Genomic DNA, 18811 nt, shown 5'->3' on the forward strand with positions numbered 1-18811 from the left:
AATGGTTTAGCCCTTATCCTTAAATTATGTCCTCTAGTTCTGTTCTCACCCGCCAAGGGAAACATTCCTTCTGCATCCAGTCTGTCTAGACCTGTCAGAATTTTATACACTTCTATGAGGTCCCCTCTCAATCTTCTAAACTCCAGTGTGTACATCCCTAAACTACATAGTCTCTCCTCATAGGTCATTCCCGCCATTCCTGGTATCAGCCTGGTGAATCGCCGCTGCACCCCCTCCATGGCAAGAACATCCTTCCTCAGATGAGGCGACCAAAACTGTACACAGTACTCGAGGTGTGGTCTCACCAGTGCCCTGTACAGCTGCAGCAAGGTATCCCTGTTCCTGTATTCTAACCCTTTTGCTATGAAGGCCAGCATACCGTTTGCCTTCTTGACCGCCTGTTGCACCTGCATGCTCGCCTTCAGTGACTGGTGTACAAGAACACCCAGGTCTCTCTGTACTTCCCCCTCTCCCAATCTATTGCCATTTAAATAATAATTTGCCCTCCCGTTCCTGCACCCAAGGTGGATAACTTCGCACTTGTCCACATTATAGTGCATCTGCCATTTATCCGCCCAATCGCCCAGTCTGTCCAAATCGCTCTGGAGCTTCCTGGTCTCTTCCTCTGAGCCCACCCCACCTCCTAGTTTAGTGTCGTCTGCAAATTTGGAAATGCTGCATCCGACTCCCTGATCCAGGTCATTAATGTAAATTGTGAACAGCTGGGGGCCCAGGACAGATCCCTGTGGTACCCCACTTGTTACTGCCTGCCATTCAGAAAATGAGCCGTTTATTCCAACTCTCTGTTTTCTATCTGACAGCCAGTTCCCTATCCACGCCAAAACTTTCCCCTTTATCCCATGAGCCTCAATTTTCCATGCTAATCTTTTATGTGGGACCTTATCGAAGGCCTTTTGGAAGTCCAGGTACACCACATCTACTGGCTCTCCCCCATCTATTCTACCAGTTACTCCCTCAAAAAATTCCAATAGATTAGTCAAGCACGATTTACCCTTTGTAAATCCATGTTGACTCTGTCCTATCCTGTCCCCATTTGCTAAGTGCTCCGCTATTTCATCCTTAATGATGGACTCCAGCATTTTGCCCACAACTGATGTAAGGCTTACAGGTCTGTAATTACCTGCTTTTTCCCTACCCCCCTTTTTGAATAGTGGGGTAACGTTAGCTACCCTCCAATCCATCGGCACTGTTCCCGAGTCTAATGAATTCTGAAAAATCATCCTTAGTGCATCCGCTATCTCTAGGGCCACCTCCTTCAGTACCCTAGGATGCATGTTATCAGGCCCTGGGGATTTGTCCACCTTCAATCCCTTTAGCTTCCTTAACACCATATCCTTAGAGATATTGATTTGCGTCAGTTCCTCCTTTGCCAATGTCCCTATTTTTCCCGATATCCCAGGGAGGTTTTTTGTGTCTTCCTTCGTAAAGACTGACCCAAAGTATGCATTTAGTTGATCTGCCATTTCCTTATTTCCCATTATATATTCCCCCGTATCTGACTGCAATGGACCAACTTTGGTTTTCACCAGTCTTTTCCTTTTGATATATTTATAAAAGCTTTTGGAGTTAGTTTTTATATTTTCCGCCAGCTTGTTTTCGTAAGCTATTTTGCCCCTCTTGATCATGCCCTTTGCCCTCCTTTGCTCTATCTTAAACTGTTCCCAATCTTCCGCTCTGGCGCTTTTTTTGGCTATTTTATACGCCCTATCTTTGGATTTTATGCTGTCTCTAATTTCCCCTGTTATCCACGGTTGAGTCACCTTTTTAGATTTCCTTTTATGCCAGATTGGTATACACAATTTTCCTTCCTGGTGACCCTTCCATCTCCAACTTTTTCCAGTTCTGACGAAGGGTCATCGACCTGAAACGTTAACTCTGTTGCTCTCTCCACAGATGCTGCCTGACCTGCTGAGTATTTCCAGAATTTTCTGTTTTTATTCCAGTTAATACTGATGTCATTTTCTGTAGTGAGTTTTCAGATTTGGTGTATTCTGTGCCCATAAAAGGATCGTGTGAACTTTCTCCGCTCAATAACCAGCTCCATAGTGTGTTCCAAAGTGCGGCCGCCGCTCAGTCCCAGGGAACCGACTACATGCGTCTCCGTGGAAAAAGTACCGACATAATCCCAAGAAAACGCTCGCCAGCTTCCAGGCTCCGTATCTTAGCAAACACCAGTCCAATTCGGATCGGCTCTGTGAAGGCACAAATGATTCTCCTTGTGATGATTCCCGGGCATTTAGAAAAACATGCTGCAGTCAAACAGTCAGCATGGTTTTAGGAAAGGGAAATCATGTTTGAGGATGTAACAAGCAGGGTGAGCCAGTGGATGTGGTGTATTTGGATTTCTAGAAGGCATTTGATAAGGTGCCACATAAAAGGTTACTGCATAAGATAAGAGCTCACGGAGTTGGTAATATATTAGCATAGATAGAGAATTGGCTAACTAACAGAAAGCAGAGAGTCGGGATAAATGGGTAATTTTCTGGTTGGCAAACGGTAACTAGTGGGGTAGCACAAGGATCGGTGCTGGGGCCCCAACTATTTACAATCTACATTAATGACTTGGATGAAGGGATCGAGTGTAATGTAGCCAAGTTTGCAGATGATACAAAGATGGGTGGGAAAGCAAGTTGTGCAGACGACGCGAATCTGCAAAGGGATATAGACAGGCTAGGCGATTGGGCAAACATTTGGCAGATGGAGTATAATGTGGGAAAGTGCGAGGTTATGTTTCTATTCTTAAGGCTAATGGGATCAAGGGGTATGGGGAGAAAGCAGGGACTGGGTACTGAATTTGGATGATCAGCCATGATTGCATTGAATGGCGGAGCAGGCTCGAGGGGCCGAATGGCCTACTCCTGCTCCTATCTTCTATGTTTCTATGTTTATCCACTTTGGCAGGAAAAATAAAAAAAGCAAATTATTATTTAAATGGAGAGATTACAAAATGCTACAGTTCAGAGGGACCTGGGGGTTCTTGTGCATGAAACACAAAAAGTTAGCAGCAAGTAATCAAAAAAGCAAATGGAATGTTGGCCTTTATTTCAAGGGGGTTGGAGTATATAAGCAGGGAAGTCCTGCTACAACTGTACAAGGTATTGGTGAGACCACACCTTGAGTACTGCGTACAGTTTTGGTCTTATTTAAGGAAGGATATACTTGGATTGGAGGCAGTTGAGATGATTAGGTTAATTCCAGAGATGAAGGGTTTGACTTATGAGGAAAGGTTGAGCAGTCTGGGCCTATACTCATTGGAATTTAGAAGAAAGAGAGGTGATCTTATCGAAACCTATAAGATACTGAGGGTGTTCGACAGGGTAGATACAGAGAGGATGTTTCTCTAGAACTCGGGGACACAGTCTCAGAATAAAGGTTCGCCCTTTTAGAACTGAGATGAGGAGGAACTTCTTCTCTCAGAGAGTCGTAAATTTGTGGAATTCTCTGCCCCAGAGAGCTGTGGAGGCTGGGTCATTACATTTTTGCAAGATAAGGGAGTGAAGGGTTATGGGGAGCAGGCAGGGAACTGGCTTTGAGCCCTAGATCAGCCATAATCTTATTGAATAGCGGAGCAGGCTCGAGGGGCCAAGTGGCCTATTCCTGCTCCTATTTCTTATGTTCTAAGACAGGTTGCTTCTTTGCCAGGGCCGGCAATTATAGGACCTTCTCCTGCAATGACCCCAGTCAGAATGAGCGGGCGCTTGGTTTTGTGGCTTTGGCTGGTTTACCACAGGTGCAGGGTGTCATCGACTACACATATGTGGCAATTAAGGCACCCATAGATCACCCAGATCATCGAACAAGCCATCGGCATGCTGAAGATGCGCTTCAGGTACCTGGACAGATCTGGAGGCACCCTTCAGTACACACCAGCCAGGGTCTCCAGAATGGTCGTCTGCTGCGCTCTGCACAACATTGCGAGCAGCGATGTTTGGAACTACAGGAGGAAAAAGGCGCAGAGCACAGAGCCTCTTTGGACGATTCCGAGGAGGAGGAAGAAGACGAGGGGAAGGAAGAACTGGAAGGTGATGCGCACATTGCTGCCCAGGATGCCCTCATTATTCTGAGGTTCATCTAAATTTCACCAGTACACCCATCGAACAACCACATGCCAAAGCCACTTTTGCCTCTGCTCTCCTCCCCCCGCGCCCCCCCCCCGGCAATGCCACTAACACAGAGCAGTCCTGCAAACAACCAAGTCTCCCTTTCACAGCACCCCATTGCTCTGCGTCAATTCATGTCTTCCTATTCATCATCACACAACTGAAAAAGGCACTTGCCAGCTAGCAACCAAGAATGGGCAAAACGGGAAAGTGGTGCAAAATAATATTTATGTGGCTCACAAATCTTTACTCATCCTTTTACTAGCACTTTTACGTGGTGCAACCCCTGTGATTTCAGCAAAGGTCTCGATAGGCTGCTCAGATCCCGGCTCTGACTGCTGAGATGCTCTTGGCCGACGTGCTCTGGGTTTTGGAGCATGTGAGTGCCCAGCCAAAGTCTGCTCCACCTGCACCTGTGCAGGGGCAGACTCGTCCATTGGGACACGAGGTAGCATGTGGGGTACTGAATGAGGGGAGGCAACGGGTGAGAAGTGAAAGTGCTTTGAGGTGAGTCTCCACTTCCATGTCCCCTTTCACCATCATCCCTCTCATGGCTATGCCGCACTTCCCTGCAACAATGAGCAGGAGAACACTGCTGCAGATCTGTGGAGCGATGAACGGCCAAGGCTAGGCTATCATTCATAGAATCATAGAAATTTATGGTGCAGAACGAGGCCATTCGGCCCATTGTGTCTGTATCGGCCGAAAAAGAGCTATCCAGCCTAAACCCACTTTCTAGTTCTTGCAGGTTACGAAGCATCAAGTGCATATCCAAGGATATTTTAAATGCAATCTATCGCCCTTCCAGGCTGTGCGTTCCAGATCCCGACCACCCTCTGGATGAAAAAAACTCTCCTCAACTCTCCTCTAATAAGACATCATGCCACTCATGCTTGAGACAGACTCCTCCAATCTCCCTGCAAGCGTGCACAGTGCGGCAGGAACGCCTGCCAGTACATCGCACATTCTCTGCTGCTCCAGAAGTATCCTGTTCATCGACGGCCCCCGAGGTACAGCATCTTGTGTCCAGCTGAGCAGAGCTGGGAGCGTCCTGCACCCTCGGACGCGGACACTCCACTGCTGTCCCTGTCTCCATGTTCTGCTCTTGCTTACTTGTGCCACTCATGCTTGATGCGTGAGTCACCAGGTGAAAACCCAACTCTCTGCCTTACTGGGCTCACTGAAGTGTGAGTATCTGAGTTGATGCATGGTCTGCATGAGTCGTGTGACAGTGCACCTGCAGAGGGAGTGACCTCTGAGGTGTCATCGTCCGCGACCTGGATCACCACCTGCGTGACGCGTAAAGGCCCTGTGGGAGACAAAAGACATGAATGAGTTCTGTCAAGGTAAGAATGTTTGAAGTTCTCATTTTGCACATGATCATATTTCACTCTCTGTTGACATGAAGTCAACATGAGTGAGTGTTATATGTCATGTGGCTGTCTGATATTTAATTCTGTCACCAGGTAGCTACGAGGCCCCCATCTCCGACGGCCAGGCCCGCCAAGACTCCACTGATTTCCTGCGCCTGCTTCTCTAATTGCTATCTGTGTAATGGCTGGAAGGCCCCCTCCGGTTATCTGCCTCTCCCTCGTGTTCTGTGCTCTCTTCAGGAAGGAGGGAAAGATGAGACCTATAAGTGAGAGTAATGGCATTTGCTGAATGGATGGATGGAGACCATTTGTTGAGGGTGACTGAGGGAGAGGCATGACTGCATAAGGATGAGGGTGAGTGTCAGTGGTGGATGGACAGATGGGGATGTGAGAAAGTGCATAGACAGAGAGGGATGGGTGTACTTGCAAGGTAAGTTGGTGTGAGGAGCGATGTGCTGGAGTAGGCTTGAGGAGGCAGAGTGAGAGGATTGGGGTAGTACGCACATCAGGATATAGGTGAATGTACCATTGCTCTTAACTTTTCTGCCCTGCTTAGGTAATTGAACCGCTTCCTGCACTGTATCCATGAGCATGGCACCATGCTCCTGCTGCTGACCTCTGCCACCTCCAACTACGCCTTTCTGGTGTCCCCAGCAGTCATCTTCCTCCCGTTGCTAGGGAACAGTATATCCCTCCGGGTCCTCACAGCCCCCAGCAGCACACCCAGGGAGGTGTTACTGAACTGAGGCACAGCCTTTGACCATCTGGATTCCATTCTGGCACTTCCTTCTCTTTGACTTCCAACTCCAAGCTCCTTCAAATTGCATGTTTGGAGTGTCCCTTTCAATATTGGAGTTGAAATTGTGTCATGTGGGTCATCATCACACCTGCTGACACTAAATGATCTGGAAAGCCGGAAATCATATAATAATGCAGTGGCTGGTTTAAAAAGCCACTGACAAGTCGCGCTGCACTGACTTCAGTCTTTCCCGCGCGCTACCGGACCTCTGCTCCCAGCACATCGCGAACTTAAAATCCAGCGCAGTGCTTCTTGATAAGTGCATCTACTTTTTGATAACGATCATGAGACAATGCCTATTTTCAGACAAGTGAACTGAGTCATGGCCGTCAGTTCTTTGTTGGGTTATACTTGTATTTTCTTGGCTTGTAGCATGGTTATATTTTGTATGAAGGAATCTTGTAAACATATTGAAAACAGAGATAAATACTTCCCAGAAACCTTGAACTGATACTGTTGAATGGTAGAAAACAGATTACTCAGTAATTTTTGATAATTTATTGCTGTAATCATCATTTTGTCTACATAGGATTACACAGGATATACAGCACAGAAATAGGCCATTCGGCCCAAACAGTCCATGCCAGCGTTTATGCTCCACTCGAGCCTCCTCCCGTCTTTCCTCATCTAACTCTATCAGCATATAGAGTTGATACCCTCTATTCCCTTCTCCCTCATATGTTCATCTAGCCTCCCCTTAAATGCATCTGTACTATTCGCTTCAACCACTCCCTGTGGTAGCGAGTTCCACTTTCTGGGTAAAGAAGTTTCTTCTGAATTCCCTATTTGATTTCTTGGTGACTATCTTATATTGATAAGAACATAAGAAATAAGAGCAGGAGTAAGCCATACGGCCCCTCGAGCCTGCTCCGCCATTCAATAAGATCATGGCTGATCATCGACTTCAACTCCACTTTCCCGCTCGATCTCCATATCCCTTGATTCCCCTAAAGTCCAAAAATCTATCTCTCAGCTTTAAATATATTCAAAGACTCAGCATTCACAGCCCTCTGGGGCAGAGAATTCCAAAGATTCACAACCCTCTGAGTGAAGAAATTCTTCCTCATCTCAGTCTTAAATGGCCTACCCCTTATCCTGAGACTATGCCCCAGAGTTCTAGACACTCCAGCCAGGGGAAACAACCTCTCAGCATCTACCCTGTCAATCCCCTTCAGAATCTTGTATGTTTCAATGAGATCACCTCTCATTCTTCTAAACTCCAGAGAGTATCGGCCCATTCTACACAATCTCATCATAGGACAGCCCTCTCATCCCAGGAATCAATCTAGTGAACCTTCGTTGCACCGCCTCCAAGGCAAGTATATCCTTCCTTAGATAAGGAAACCAGAACTGTGCACAGTACTCCAGGTGTGGTCTCACTAAGGCCCTGTACAATTGTAGCAAGACTTCCTTACTCTTATACTCCAACCCCCTTGCAATAAAGGCCAACATGCCATTTGCCTTCCTTATTGCTTGCTGTACCTGCTGCTGGCTTTCTGTGTTTCTTGCACAAAGACACCCAAATCTCTCTGAACACCAACATTTAATAGTTTCTCACCATTTAAAAAATATTCTGTTTTTCTATTCTTCCTATCAAAGTGAATATCCTCACATTTCCCTACATTATACTCCATCCATGATGGCCTCTAGTTTTGCTCTTCCCCACAAGTGAAAACACTGTGTCTACTCTTTCAGAATTTTAAAGACCTCTATTAGGTCACCCCTCAGCCTTCTCTTAAGAGAAAAGAGACCCAGCTTGTTTATCCTTTCCTGATAGGTATACCCTCATATTTCTGATATCATCCTTGTAAATCCTTTCTGCACCCTCTCCAGTGCCTCTATATCCTTTTTATAATATGGCAACCAGAATTGTGAACAGTACTCCAGTGTGGTCTAATCAAAGTTCGATACAAGTTTAGCATAACTTCTCTACTTTTCAATTCTATCCCTCTAGAAATAAACCCTAGTGCTTGGTTTGCTTTTTTATGGCCGCCTTAACCTGCGTTGCTACTTTTAGTGATTTGTGTATTTGTACTGCGAGAGCCCTTTACTCTTCTACCCCATTTAGATTCTTATTTTCCAAGTAATATGTGACCTTCCTATTTTTCTTACCAAAATGTAATACTTCACATTTATCTGTGTTGAAATTAATTTGCCAATTATATGCCCATTCTGCAAGTTTATTAATTTGTTGCAGTCCTCCTCAGTATTGACTATCTTCCCCCCAACCCCCTCCACAAATTTGGTGTCATCCGCAAATTTATTCCAAAGTCTAAATCGTTAATCTAAATTGTGAACAACATTGGTCCCAGCACTGATCCTTGTGGAACACCACTTCCCACCTTCTGCCACTCTGAATAGGTACCCTTTCCCCCTACTCTGCTTTCTGTCTTGAAGCCAGCTAGCTATCCATTCTGCTACTTGACGCCTGACTCCACATTCTCCAGCCTTATTCATTAATCTATTATGTGGTAACTTATTGAAGGCCTTTTGAAAATCTATATAAATTACATCTACTGCATTACCCTTGTCTACTCTCTCTCTTACCTCTTCAAAAAAATCAATGAGGTTGGTCAAGCAAGACTTTCCCTTTTGAAGTCCATGCTGACTTCATTATTATATTTTTGGTTTCTAGATGTTCTTCTATTTTCTCCTTTAGCAGGGATTCTATTATTTTTCCTACTACCGATGTTACGCTGACTGATCTATAGTTCCCTGGACTTGTTCTATCTTCCTTCTTAAATATAGGTATTGCGTTAGCAATCTGCCAGTCCTCTGGCACGACACCTTTTTCTAACGAATTATTAAATACTAGCTAGGGAGCCCGGCGTTGCCAGGGCTGTTTTGGGGCAGGCGGTTTAAATCGAGTGGTAGGCTTTGGGGCGATGTCTGTGTCCGTTTGTGAATCTGGTGCTGAGTAACATTTTAAATCGAGTGGCAGGCTTTAGGGCCCTGTGTGTGTCACTGTCTGTGTACGTTTTGAAAGGTTGAAAAATGAAAGTGAAAGTACTTATGGCTTTGGGGCCCTGTCTGTGTCCCTTTGTGAATCTGGTGCTGGGTAACATTTTAAATCGAGTGGGAGGCTTAGGGCCCTGTCTGTGTGCTTGTATGTCTACCTTTTAGAAGGTTGAAAAATGAAAGTGAAAGTACTTATAAAACGTTTTTGGTAAATCTTATGTTATTTTTAAAAGACATACTAACTTTGAAAGTCGTTTTAGCTGCAAGCTGAAGTCATTTGAGGTGGAAGGTGAACAGAGCTGCTAGTGAAACAATGGCTGGAAGCTCCCCGAGATGAAAACGAATAGTCCCGCCCACACACACACCAATTGGCCAACCATCAGGGGACCGTACTGTAGGATTGGTCAATCGTGACGGAACAGGATTGGTGGAACCTTGATGTCAGTCATTCAATGGTAGCAGATAATGAGTTTAATTTTGAAGGTTTTTTGCATAAGGCGCGAACAATTTTCGTCCGACCGAAAAGTAAATACGCTTAAAACCGTCTCTGAAGCGTAAGCTTTCTTTGGAGGTAACGCGCGCGTAGGTACGCCCTGTAACTTTTGAGTGTATACCCGAAACACGCACAGGAAATGACAGACAGATAGACAGAATGACAGATAGACAGAATGACAGAAGTACCGCTTTATATATATAGATATAGATGTGTAGTAGTGCCTCTGCTATCTCTTCCCTAGATTCTTTTTAAATCCCTATTTACCTATTAAACTTGATTTTTATTTGGTTTTACAGATACAACAATATAAAGAACTGAAGGAACTGGTGAGGAAACAAGTGTCCGCAGTGGCCCATATGCTGGAGAAGCTGCGATGGGAACAAAAGGCTGATCGGGACAAGCTGGAACTGGATCAAAGAAACTATAAAGATTTGGAAGTAATCAGATGAAATTTGTGCATAAAAGATACAGCACCTAGTTTTGCCACTTAAATGCAGAAAGTAATCAATGCTCCAAACTAATTACAAAACAAAAAACAGTTCTGATCAGTGGGAATTTATCAAAAACTTGTATTAAATGACTAAACCTGGAAGTCATTTTATTAATTGTAACTTGTGTTTCACTCCTGCTGCCTACCTTCCTTCTTGTTTAAAAAATACTTACATCTGCGCAGACTTACTATCTAAAAAAACCTTAATTGCTGTTGTAATTTTTTTTGTAATACTTTTGTGACAACTTTTCCCCCGCTATAAACTCCTACGCCCACATTAATAATGGAAAAGCCCGATGTATGACAGGCTCTGGCCTCTAGGTGGTGGTATATTATCTTTCCCCAACAAATTGCACAAAATGCTTGAAAAATTTTCATCTGCCAGTTCAAAAATTGCTGCAGACCCTGGCCTGCGACCTGAAACCTGCCTGCAGTCCTCGTCAGATTCTGCTTTCCACCCATGTCAACTCTTTCCATTATAAATTCCTCTGTCCATATTTATGTGCATATGCAAATTTGTATTCTAACTACACCTTCATGCCAGTGGTGGGCATGTAGCCAGCTCCTCAGTTTATACTGCAGGGAAACTCCTATGCACCGTCCAACTCAATTTGTCTGCTTCCCAAACTGACATTAATTTTGCTATAAATAATACCAAGACAAGATATTGCATAAAACTAAGGATAGAATGTATGAGTTTAAATTAGGGATTGAATTACATATCTGTGCTCTGTTCAGTTAATCCCTGACCTCACTTCACTTGAAGATAGGGTTGCCAACCCCCCCCGCCCCCCCCCCCCGGAATCTCCCAGAATGGGGTATGGATCTTTCAAGTGTTGTTGCTCACAGCCCGGGAGATCTTCACGATTTAAATTTCCCGCCTCTGGCCCGGTGACATCATCGCTGCAGAGAGCCTGGTGTGTCGGGAACAATCGGGGGTCGGGAATCGGGGGCAGCTTAGGAATTGGGAGAGCCTTGAGTACTGAGGCGAGCTCATGAGTCAGGAATTGAGGGGGCTGTTCGGAAGGCAGGGTAGAGCTCAGGAAAGAGGGAAACTGAAATGGGGGCTCGGGGAAGAGGATTGGGGACCGAGGGATTGGAGCTTGTTCGGGAGGCAGAGAGGGAGATTGGGGAATGGGTCGGATGTGGGGAGCAATATTTTCTGCAGAGCCAAGAGCAGCAGCAGCAATGTGATTGGAAGCAACATCGAGCGAGGAGTAGCCAGTAAAGGGGTGAGTGAAACCTGGGGACCTTACTGTGGGTAAATAGGGGAGGAGACCGAGGAATACTACTGGAAGAACCAAGGGAGCGGAATAGAAAGTTTTTGAATTCAGGGCTATCAGACCATGGGATGCTTCATCACAAGTTGCTATTGGGACAAACTGGACTGTCATTTAAAAGGGAATGGGATAAGTATTTCAAAAGGAGGAATGTAAAAGATCTGGAGAGGAATAGGGTTACAGGAGAGAGTGCCAACACCGGCTTGGAGCCGAATGGCCTCCTCTGGTGTCATTTGTATTACTCTATGAAAACTCTCCTTTATTGAGTTTGAGCCCAGGAAGTAGTTTAGAACTGTTGGTGCTGAGCTGAATATAGGACACTGTTCTGTAAGAAGTGTTCAAAACACCGAGCTCACTGCCCTTTGAGCGATTTCTCGGTTTGGTTCAGGTTGGTCTGTGCAAGCTTTTGTTGACATATGACATTCAATATAGATTGACTCATACTTGGGCTCCCAGTTTAGAGTTGTCACCTTCACGCAGAACTCAAGTCCAAGCAGATAGGGAGAGAGAGGAGCTTATTAAAAGTGGCATCGACTGGGGTGCCTTACCAGACATTGTGCAGTGCAGGGACATTCTGGCTGTAGTTTCAGGGCGAGTATCAGTAGGTTCTAATTAATACTAGTTACAGGTAAGATATTGGGGCATTACACCTATTGCTACCACTTACATAGGCTATCAGTGAGTTATTGTATTACTGTTGGTTCTGATGGAAATCTGAGTGTTACCAGTATTGTTATTCGCTATCTGTGCAATTTCAGTGAGTTAGTATTAGTTATTGGTGGAATCAAAGTTCCTCCCACCTCTGGTTCCCTCCTACGAATCGCCTGCTCCCTTTCTTTATCTGCTCATGGTCTCTTGGTTGTTGGAAATTCTTGCAAAACAGCTGCTGGTGCAAAAGCATGAGCAAAGATACTCAACTACAGGGGACCTGACCTCCATAAGGTAAATGCAGTAACATTTGCAGATGTCATGTGATCTGATGTCACGTGATCAGATGTCATGTGGCCAGAACATCATGTGATTAAACCTTCAGGTCATAAGTTTAAAATTATTAGGGAGAGAAGTTAGCAGAAATTTCTTTACATTGAAGCATGGAATACTTTGCCATAGAGAGTGATTGAGGCAGAGACTATTGCATCTTTTAAGGGAAAATTTGATAAATATTTGAAGCAAAAAGAATTGCTCTAACAAATAGCTGGCACAGGCATGATGGTCCAAATGGCCTCCTGTTCTGCAAAGCTACATGGCTTTATATAAATGTGTCTGCCTTGGCTCAGTGGTAGTACTCAAGTCAGAAGGTTGTAGTTTCAAGCCCCACTCCACCAACTTGAGCGAGGGAGTGCTGCACTGTCAGGTGCAGTCTTTCGACTGAGACTTTAAACCCAGGCCCCATCTTCCCATTCACGGCACTATTCAAAGAAGATCAGGGGAATTGACCCAGTGTTCTGGCCAACATTTATCCCTCAACCAACACCTAAAATAGATGATCTAGTCATTTATTTCATTGTTGTTTGTGGGACCTTGCTGAGGGCAGATTGGTTGCCACATTTCCTACCTTACAACAGTGACACTTCAAAAGTACTTCATTGGCTATAAAGCGCTTTGAGGTGTCCTGAAATCTTGAGCGCCGCTATATAAATGCAAGTTCTTTCTTAATAATTCATTCATTTATAAGTACAAGAATAATCAAGGCCACTGATTTACAATTTTCACAGAAAAATGAACAGTTGCAAATTCAACTTCCAAAACACACGATCACTACACAATTACCTTGTAGCATGCAAATACTATTTTAACATTAATTTACAATGGTGTCAGCTCTGTTAGAGATTCGTGCTAGGAGGAAACGAATATTTTAATTTGGAGACTGAAAAGTAGAATTACGAAAGGTGATAACATTGAGAAGCAGCCTCTGAAGCTTCATTTACTCCCCAGGATTAATTTCATTTTACTTAAACATTTCCGTCAAAATAAATTCAACTATCAATGATGAAAATATTAATGTATAGTCACTTTTTATTTTCAGATTCGAATTAAGCACACAGAGCTGGAAATAGAAGATTATATGAAAAGAACAGAAAAGCTGGAAGAATATATTAATACCTGCAAGTAAGTCTTCATCCGTAAGGAATACAGCTCTTAGACATGGAAAGAATTTTGCTTGAGCAGTAGATGTTGTACAAAAGATTTTGGTTTATCAAGTTAGCTCAAAGACTTATGTCACATGGAAATTCTAAGACTGATTGATTTGTGTTACGTAAGTTACAGCATACTCCTGATATTTCAACATCATCTTCTTCAGTAAAAAATGGTGGTGTCCAATCATTTGAATTAAGCAACGTAAATAACAGAGCAAAGTGGGAAATTGGTGCCAAGAAAGACCTGAATGATCAGATATAATTTGAATTAAAAGGAGTAAACTGAATATGAAAGCAAGACAGGAAGTGATAATAGCTTAAGTGATACCTTAAAATGAATTTCATAACCTAAGTGAGGAAAGAAAATCATTTATCAATGTGTTGACTCAGTGCCAAATTGAACCAGCGGGATTTACTGATTGTAGAAAAGAAGTTCACTTCAAATTAATAGTGCAAATAAAGAACAAGGCTCCAAGAATCTTGATTACTTATTTTCATTGATTCTGCCCCAGCTGTACTGTGCAATAATTATTCGTACCTCATTTTAAAATGTAATGTTCTACCTCTTTATACCACTTCGAATAACACAAACCCCTGGTTGAGTAGTTGGGCTGAAGACTTGCTTCACAGCCCTCTATCAATGTTGCTCTTTTCAATGAAGCACTGTGATCACTATTGCGCACCCAAGGATAGAGAAATTGGGCCAATAAAACGATCATCAGCACCATAACATGCTGTAAATTGGGTACTGGCTCGCAACTGAGATCTTAGAGCGTGAAGCACACTCTGCTTGATAATACAACCAGGAAGCAGTTCAGGTATTTGGACCCTCCACACCAATTGTGCACTAGGCTCATTAAAACCCTGATTTTCATGCAGGTGAGGCGAGATCCCCCTAAATGTGAGTGGAGCAGCTAAACAGCACTTGAATCTAAATCCCAATATAAATGTACATTGCAAAGAAGCCTTGGTCTCTTTACTTGGGCCCTTGCTTTTTTTGAAGAATACATTGCAGTTTTTAGTGCATCAATTTGCCACTTGCTAACCATGGACAAAGGAAGGTAGGGAAATTTCTTGCAGCTTCTTAAAGTTGCACTCCATCCTGTTATCCGTGCCTATTTATTTAACAAACAGTGTTTGTGTGCTGATTTGCAAGGAGATAGGGGTAACCCTTTCTGTTTGCAAATTATAGAGTAGGATGAGAATCGGAGAGGATATGTTTGGACTTTAGACACGCCATCAGGACAGATGTCATAATGCCAGCATCCACGTGTAATTATTATCAAAACTAGGGCTTCTCTGACTGAACAGAAACAACGTGAAGAAGAATTGACCAATGAAATAGAGAGAGCTAAGCTACGTATAGGTGAAGTCAGTGAAAAACTGAATGAGGTGGCTGGTGAGTTGCAGAATGCAGGGATTGATCACCGTGAAGGGCATCGACAGCAGAAGAAAGCTGAGATCCTCGAGAGTTTCAAGCGCCTCTACCCAGATTCTGTGGTAAGTAGGAGTTTGTATATACACAATATATAATTAGTGGATACATTGGTTATGATCTTCCAGAATTCCCAAGATTTTAGAATGGTCCCTGAGTATTGGAAGGTAGCAATCGTAACCCTACTATGTGTAGACAGGGGCAAGCAGAAGCACTGTCCACAGCTATCCCACTGGAAAATGTCTGGAGCTTAAAAAAAAGTGGGTGGGCAGGAATCCAGATGCAACCCAGTTCTGCCCAATTTTCAGTTTCTTCACCGAAGATCCACCCCAATTACACCTTGGCCCACATTGGAACAAGGATGTTTTGCTGCAGTTGTACAGGGCCTTGGTGAGACCACATCTTGAGTACTGTGTGCAGTTTTGGTCGCCTTATCTGAGGAAGGATGTTCTTGCCATGGAAGGAGTTCAGTGAAGATTCACCAGGCTGATGCCTGGGATGGCAGGAATGACGTATGAGGAGAGATTGGGACGATTGGGCTTGTACTCGCTGGAGTTTAGAAGAATGAGAGGGGATCTCATTGAAACTTATAAAATTCTGACAGGACTGGACAGACTAGATGCAGGAAGGATATTCCTGATGGTCAGGGAGTCCAGAACCAGGGGTCACAGTCTAAGGATAAGGGGTAAGCCATTTAGGACAGAAATGAGGAGGAATTTCTTCACCCAGAGAGTGGTGAACCTGTGGAATTCTCTACCACAGAAGGCAGTAGAGGCCAATTCATTAAATATATTCAAGAAGGAGTTGGATATATTTCTTAAGGCTAAAGGGATCCAGGGGTATGGGGAGAAAGCAGGGACCGGGTATTGAACTTGGATGATCAGCCATGATCGCATTGAATGGCGGAGCAGGCTCGAGGGGCCAAATGGCCTACTCCTGCTCCTATGTCCTATGTTTCTATGGAATGTCGGACCTATTGAGTATTCCAACAGCTTCGTTTAAATTTGGAACTAACTTTTAACTTGAATCTAACTCAAATGGGAAGAAAATAAAAGGGTTAACGCCACTTTCATCGTATCTGCTATGGTGAAGTGACATTTGTCATTTCACAGTCTAGTGTTTTCAGCAGAGTTGGAAGGATTTCTGCAAATAACTAAAGAGGGTAAATGTTACAAATCAGCACCATGGCATGGAACATTGTGTGCCAGTAATGCATGCCGGAAATTTGGGTTCAGGTCAGTGGACGCCACAGGATTGTCATCCATAACTGATGGAAGATCCTGCTGACCTCCGTGCCCAGAATCCTAACATGCACTCCTGGTTATCGAAGATCCTCACCAGGAGCACAAATTTGTAAAATTTACCGAGTTGTCTAACATCCATCTTATTGCTATTGCAATTTCAACTGATCTGCAAAGAGAACAAACAGGCCAACATTAAAGGAATATCTGCCACAGCAGCAAAAGGTAAAATCCTGATCAGAAAAAGTTACAGGCATATTGATTTTGATGATTCAAACCAATTTGGCTAAGTCCACTGAACATGAAATACGACCTAGTATGACTTAAGTGGCTTTGGCTTTATCTGGGAGGTATCCTTGCAATAAGGTGAACCACTTAGCAGAAAAGTGTTGCCAATTATTCCCATCGCTTGCTTTGTAGTATCATTCGCACAGGACTACATGCATGCTAAACAGCGGAGGCAGCATGGTATAGACAGAGCTAAGCGATCCCAATCAACAGATCAAATCAAAGCTCTGCAGTCCTGCCATATCCAGTCGTGAATGGTGGTGGACAATTAAACAACTTTAAAAAAAAATCCATTTATGGGATGTGGGCGTCGCTGGCAAGGCCAGCATTTATTGCCCATCTCTAATTGCCCTTGAGAAGGTGGTGGTGAGCCGCCACCTTGAACCGCTGCAGTCCGTGTGGTGAAGTACTCCCACAGTGCTGTTAGGTAGGGAGTTCCAGGATTTTGACCCGGCGACGATGAAGGATCGGCGATATGCTTCTAAATCAAGATGGTGTGTGACCTGGAGGGGAACTTGGAGGTGGGTGGTGGTCCCATGCACCTGCTGCCCATGTCCTAGGTGGAAGAGGTCACGGGTTTGGGAGGTGCTGCCGAAGAAGCCTTGGCGAGTTGCTGCAGTGCATCTTGTAGATGGTACACACTGCAGCCACGGTACGCCGGTGGTGGAGGGAGTGAATGTATAAGGTGGTGAATGGGGTGCCAATCAAGCAGGCTGCTTTGTCCTGGAAGGTGTCGAGCTTCTTGAGTGTTGTTGGAGCTGCACTCATCCAGGCAAGTGGAGAGTATTCCATCACACTCCTTACTTGTGCCTTGTAAATGATGGAAAGGCTTTGTGTAGTCAGGAGGTGACACACTTGCTGCAGAATACCTAGCCTCTGACCTCTTGTTGCCACAGTATTTTATGTGGCTGGTCCAGTTAAGTTTCTGGTCAATGGTGACCTCCAGGATGTTGATAGTCGGGGATTCGGCGATGCTAATGATGTTGAATGTCAAGGGGCAGTGGTTAGACTCTCGCTTGTTGGAGCTAGTCATTGTCTGGCACTTGTGTGGCGTGAATGTTACCTGCCACTTATCAGCCCAAGCCTGAACGTCGTCCAGGTCTTGTTCCATGCGGGCATGGACTGCTTCATTATCTGAGGAGTTGTGAATGACGCTGAACACTGTGCAGTCATCAGCGAACATCCCCATTTCTGACCTTATATTGGAGGGAAGGTCATTGATGAAGCAGCTGAAGATGGTTGGGCCTTGGACACTACCCTGAGGAACTCCTGCAGCAATGTCCTGGGGCTGTGATGATGGACCTTCAACCACCACAACCATCTTTCTTTGTGCTAGGTATGATTCCAGCCAGTGGAGAATTTTCCCCCTCGACTCCCATTGACTTCAGTTTTACTAGGGCTCCTTGATGCCACACTTGGTCAAATGCTGCCTTGATGTCAAGGGCAGTCACTCTCACCTCACCTCTGGAATTCAGCTCATTTGTCCATGCTTGGACCAAGGCTGTAATGACGTCGGGAGCCGAGTGGTCTTGGCGGAACCCAAACTGGGCATCAGTGAGCAGGTTATTGGTGAGTAAGTGCTGCTTGATAGCACTGTTGATGACACCTTCCATCACTTTGCTGATGATTGAGAGTAGAGTTTATGGGGCGGTAATTGGCCGGGTTGGATTTGTCCTGCTTTTTGTGGACAGGGCATAGCTGGGCAGTTTTCCACATTGTCAGATTGATACCAGTTTTGTACCTGTACTGGAACAGCTTGGCTAGAGACACAGCTAGTTCTGGAGCACAAGTCTTCAGCATGATAGCAGGGATGTTGTCGGGCCCCATAACCTTTGCTGTATCCAGTGCGCTCAGCCGTTTCTTGATATCACGTGGAGTGAATCGAATTGGCTGAAGACTGGCTTCTGTGATGTGGGGACCGCAGGAGTAGGCCGATATTGATCATCCACTTGGCACTTCCGGCTAAAGATGGTTGCAAATGCTTCAGCCTTGTCTTTTGCACTCACGTACTGGGCTCCACCATCATTAAGGATGGGGATATTCATGGAGCCTCCTCCTCCTGTTAATTGTTTAATGGTCCACCAACATTCACGACTGGATGTGGCAGGACTGCAGAGCTTTGATCTGATCCGTTGATTGTGGGATCGCTTAGCCATGTCTATAGCATGCTGCTTCTGCTTTTTAGCATGCAT

General features: G+C 44.6%; 1 protein-coding gene across 1 annotated transcript in view; it reads left to right on the forward strand.

Moving 5' to 3' along the window:
- Positions 1-18811, forward strand: part of LOC147106104 (structural maintenance of chromosomes protein 1B-like) — a 172432-nt gene that overhangs the window by 35252 nt on the left and 118369 nt on the right. Inside the window, exons 7-9 of the mRNA XM_086008868.1 lie at positions 10044-10184; positions 13544-13626; positions 14948-15155. Of these exons, the coding sequence (XP_085864994.1) occupies positions 10044-10184; positions 13544-13626; positions 14948-15155 (432 nt within the window). The remainder of the gene's footprint in view (positions 1-10043; positions 10185-13543; positions 13627-14947; positions 15156-18811) is intronic.

Source organism: Somniosus microcephalus, chromosome 16, assembly GCF_052327205.1.
Source record: "Somniosus microcephalus isolate GS21.2 chromosome 16, FLI_Smic_1.0, whole genome shotgun sequence".
Taxonomy (NCBI): Eukaryota; Metazoa; Chordata; class Chondrichthyes; order Squaliformes; family Somniosidae; genus Somniosus; species Somniosus microcephalus.